This window comes from Triticum urartu, chromosome 4 (assembly GCF_003073215.2).
Source record: "Triticum urartu cultivar G1812 chromosome 4, Tu2.1, whole genome shotgun sequence".
Lineage (NCBI taxonomy): Eukaryota > Viridiplantae > Streptophyta > Magnoliopsida > Poales > Poaceae > Triticum > Triticum urartu.
In genome coordinates, this window is record NC_053025.1 from 402521424 (window position 1) to 402526532 (window position 5109).

General features: G+C 45.5%; 1 protein-coding gene across 1 annotated transcript; it reads left to right on the forward strand.

Moving 5' to 3' along the window:
* The first annotated feature begins 740 nt into the window (after window positions 1–740).
* On the forward strand, window positions 741–4514 carry LOC125551787 (HVA22-like protein a). Its single transcript, XM_048715112.1, has 5 exons — window positions 741–966; window positions 2194–2220; window positions 2308–2430; window positions 3063–3306; window positions 3717–4514. Exons 1-5 carry the CDS (start codon window positions 911–913, stop codon window positions 4170–4172), a joined length of 906 nt encoding a protein of 301 aa, XP_048571069.1. The 5' UTR covers window positions 741–910; the 3' UTR covers window positions 4173–4514.
* Window positions 4515–5109: the final 595 nt, after the last annotated feature.

A 5109-nucleotide genomic window follows, 5' to 3' on the forward strand; every position in this document is an offset into this window, starting at 1 on the left:
ACTTAATCTGAATACAGAACAGATGTACTTGACGCCACAGTATATTGATCTAGAGTTCAGTGCCTGCAAAAACCACCATGGCGATTGTCACTGCAAACCACATGCTCCTTGGTGCGGCGGCCAAAGATCCCCGACGGTGGCGTCTTAATTAGATGCGTCCAGCCTCCAAGCCCGACTGAAGAATACGAGTGAGAGGGCTGCCCGGTCTCCATGCTCGGCTGAAGAAGATGATTGAGAGTGCCGCCCGACCTTCCTGCTCGGCGGGCGTGTCAGGTGCGCCCGCCTGGGACGTGGCCGGCGCGACGGCAAGCAGCGCCAACGTGAGGATGCGGCGGTGGCAAGTCATGGCCGCACACGGTCAGGCTGTCGGCGGCAGCACACGCAAAGATGCGGAGGGATCTGCGGCCCAGGGGAGGGGGAGACGCGGGGGTGGCCGGGGCTGCTACGAGCGCGACAGATGCTGCGGTGGCCATCCATGGCGGCGCGTTATGAGGCTGTTGGCGGCGGCGTGCGCAAGGTTGGGGAGGGAGATGTGGCGCCGTGAAGGGAAAGAAGAGAAGACGAGCGAGTCAATCGAGCGATTCCCTGTCGTCCGCTCGATTCGGAGGTATCACTTGGTTCCGCATAAACAAGGAATATGCCATTCTGTGGAATCGATGGGTTCTCGTTCCTTCGACAAACTAAACACTAGAATGAGTTCTGGGGACGGAACCGACCCATTACATTCCACTTGATGACACCAACCGAACACACCCCAAAAGCACCCAAAGGCTGGGAACAAGAGGAAAAAAAACGGTGAAGGTTTGAAGAACCCTAGAGGCCATTGCCATCTCCATCGCCGTCTCCTGCGGATACGGCTCCACGCTTCCAGAAGCTCGGAGTGCGCCCATTCGAGCTACGAGGGAGAGGCATGTGCTCCAGATCTTTGCTCAATGTTCTCGCCAAGAACTTCGATGTTCTTGCAGGGTCAGTGTTTTCCCCTTTCCATGCGCCATTTTCTGCATTTATTTTGGGCTCTTATTACACCCTTCTTTTCTTTGTTCCTGAAATGGCGCTGGCACCAATGCCCTGTTGGACTTGGTAATCGTGAGATGTCTTGGTGATATTTTTTTCGTCTTGCTGAGTTCGTTAGGACTCGAGGGTGTTACTCATCCTTTTCACTTTGGGGGCTGAAGTCTTACCCGATATCATCCATGTAAGAGGAACATCTCTGATGATATAATCCGAACATTTTTGTGGATGTTAATGCCTGCCAGAACCAAAAGCTCCTCTATGATGCATGCGTTGGCGTCTTGGCCTTACCTTAATTCACTTTGGGGGCTGAAGTCTTACCCGATATCATCCATGTAAGAGGAACATCTCTGATGATATAATCCGAACATTTTTGTGGATGTTAATGCCTGCCAGAACCAAAAGCTCCTCTATGATGCATGCGTTGGCGTCTTGGCCTTACCTTAATTCAGATCGCTAAGCCTTTAGTCTGAATGTGCAAGTAAGCTGTAGAGTCTTGTTACTTTGTGTGGGATCCTCACATTTTCCAGTCCTTTACATAAGGTTTTGCTTTTGGATTTGTGTGTAGTTTTGCTAGTGCGTGCGATTGTAGGTTGGTCGGTCCATTCTCATTGTGAAGATTAGTTTTAAGTTGTCTGGTCTGGTCCATCTTTTTTGTCAGCTGTTTCACATTCCGGATCCCTTTATATGTGGCTAGGTCACATGTTGAATGATGGCTCGGTACATTTCCCTGGTGTTTTTGTACTCCCTCTGTCCCGAATTAGTTGACTCAGATTTGTGAGGTATCTAGACACGTTTGAGTGTTAGATACATCCGTATCTAGAGAAATCTAAGACAACTATTTTGGGACGGAGGTAATATGATTTACTAGATCGTGATTCATCATATTAGAAAATAAATTATGGGAGTGCTCTACTAGGGAGTGTTTTTTAGCAGGACACTGTAATTTGTTAACGCAAGGAGACATTACTGGCTTGCGCTCACATCCAACTTGACCCAAGTAGACTGGAAATACTGGTTGTTAAATTACTACTCCTATATGTTTGTTCTGATTGTATAGTTCATCCAACTTGAATCATCCTTTTTATGTCTTTACCTTGCTTGTATGCCTATTATTGCTCTTAGTACAGTCTTTATTTTAATTTGCGTTCAAATTAATCCTTTATTACCTTTGTCTTGCAGGCCTTTGGTTGCACTAGCTTATCCTTTGTAAGTTGCCTGTCCTTTTTAGTTTGTTGCAACAAGTCCATTTCATATTTGTGTTATAAGTGCAAATGTAATTTAGGGCTATTACAGGTATGCTTCAGTTAAGGCAATTGAAACCAAATCCTCTGTGGATGATCAGCAATGGCTCACATATTGGGTGTTATATTCATTAATAACACTCTTCGAGCTGACATTCACATCAATTATTGAATGGTAAGGGGTACTGCAATTTTGATGTTCTTTTGTAATGTCAAGCATCTTGGGCAGTAAATGTTAGGGCTCTTTGGTTTAGTAAAGGTATGTGTCAGCATCATGTTTATTCACAATATGAAGTATTCAAATTAACATGTAGAAATTTTAGTGCCTTTTTAGTTTATAAGATAAGCATTTCGCTTCAAGGCTGAGAAATTGTGTGCCCACCATAAATCAGGGCTTCACATCTTGATGATTAATTGGCTACAAAAATTTAAAACTAATTGTGATAACAGAAACTATAATTCAAATCTATATTGCATAGGACTGGCTAACGATCTACTTTCACTTTGGAAGTGCTTTCCATAGAAAAAAGAGAGACTTTCAAGTGTTTCACAGTTTTATAGTTATTGCTGTCCAAAAGGTTTAGTACCTCTGTTCTAAATAGCATGGTTCAGAATTATTACACGTCTTGCGGCATAGTGGTTCTCCAACATAATATTAAGCATAAAGTGCCATTTTTTCATCTTAACTGAACCTACTAACTCATTCTTACTCGAAATCCCTTTTTTTAGCTCGCACAAGTTTATTATCAGTAATCATGGTATACTGACCCTGAAATCCCCATGGCTTGCCATATTTGAGTTTTGCAGGCTTCCCTTTTGGTCCTCCATGAAGTTGATCTTCATTTCCTGGCTGGTCTTGCCCTACTTCAGTGGTGCAGCCTATGTGTACCAAAATTATGTGAGGCCTGTGTTTGTTAGGAATCATATGATTAGCATTTGGTATGTCCCTCAGAAAAAGGGTCTTTTCTGTAATTCAGACGACTTCCTCACAGCACTTGATAAGTACATTGAAGAAAATGGACCTGAAGCACTGAAGAAATTGGCAGACAAGGTACATCAACCTACACATAGTTCTGTATACCCTGATTTCATGCACTAATCGATCATGTAAATTACTACTTTGAATTTCATGCTGCTCACATGCAATTCATGTCATTGGTTTCCAGTTTTATACTTGGGGTCAATGGTAAGGCCAATTACAGACTCCTTTTGAAAAAAAATTAGAATCTGAATTTTGCTGCGTATTCAGATGTCGTGATATCTAATGTACTGCCTGGTTTAAATTTCATTGGGGTTTACAACTGACTGCCACTGGTTCTTGATTGATATCTGAGTATGCTTTGTTTTAAGGCTAAACCTTGATGGTTTTGTTTCGTATGCTCTTAGCTAAACAGTGCACTAGTTGCTGTTTCAAAATGGCAAGTAGGCTATTGTTCTGATGTCTTGTATCGTGTACTGTAGGCTGGCAAGTCATCTAGACAGTCTGGAAAATTGTGGAAAGGGTTGAAAGAATTAAAATCGCTGAAGGAGTTTAAAAAAGCAAAGGCATCAAAAGATACAAAAGCCTCGAAGGCGTCAAAGGATTCAAAAGAGCAGAAGAAGGCGCCGAAATGCTCCGAAGAACCAAAAAAGGCACTGAAAGATTCAAAAGAACTAAAGCGGTCATTGGAAGACTGGAAAGAGCTGAAGAAATCACTGAAAGATCGAAAAGAGCCGGAGGCGAAAGATTCAAATGAACGTCAACCGAAGATGAGCGACAAACGTGTGACATTCGCGGAGGTGGAGGCTGAGAAAGAATTCAAGGCCTCCAACAGTAACTGGCATCCAACCTCCGATTATGGCAGCGCATACCCTGAGCACTACTCATGGAACCGCAGCTTTATAATCTTCGACGATGAACATAGTTACCGGAACTAGATAGGTGAACCCTGAACTTTTCTGGAAACCTTAGATTACACATGTGTGCTCGCTGTTGTGTTTCTTGAACAGACCAGATGCACCTGGCGTTGATTTGGAAGGGGCGAAAGGCCCATTTCGGCATCAACCACGGGAATGGAGATCACCTGCTGCGTCTTTTGTGTGTTGATCGTTAGTTCTGACCTGTCGCGTCGTGTAACATATTCTATTAGTCCAGTGATCGTTTGCAGGTACTAACTGTAGGTGTGTAGATGTTGGTGGTGTTTTTGGAGCACAGAACCTTGTTATTATTAGCTGGAAGAATCGAGGTGATATTAAATCCGTTGTCAGGACTTGCATTTTTTTTCTCTCTGTGCTTTATCTGAATTCCTAAAAACTCTAAGCTCCCACTGTCGGAGGGATTGGTAGTCACCCAATAGTATTTCAAGACATCGGGGCTAGCTGCGGCCGTCACACCTTCCGGTCGAACGACCGACTCCTTGGGCTGGCTGCTAGAAGACGGCGTGCCCTCAGCAGGCGGCTTCAAGGAGCCGGCATCCAGCAGGTGGCCCCACGCCCCCTTAAAGTTTGCACCCATTTACTACAATGAGACGGTGCGTGGCAACAGTGCAACCTGCCACCCTCGAATCCAGAATGAATGTGGCTACAGTGCGGATGTACCAGGCGGACATCCCTCGCCCGGCGTGACATTGTTGCCACGTGGTCCATGACGCAACCTACATCAGCAGGAGCCATGCTCCCACGACGGGCGGTCGGTATGGCCCGCAGGCGGCGGACCCTACCTGTCTGCGAGCATCTAGAAGACGGCGCATCCCAAGCAGGCGGCCTTGAGGGCGGGCCGACCTCCAGCAGTCGGTCCTCCCTCCCCTCGGAATCTGCACACCATTAATCTGATGAGATGGAGCGTGGCTACAGTGAGCGCTCGCCAGACGGTGGG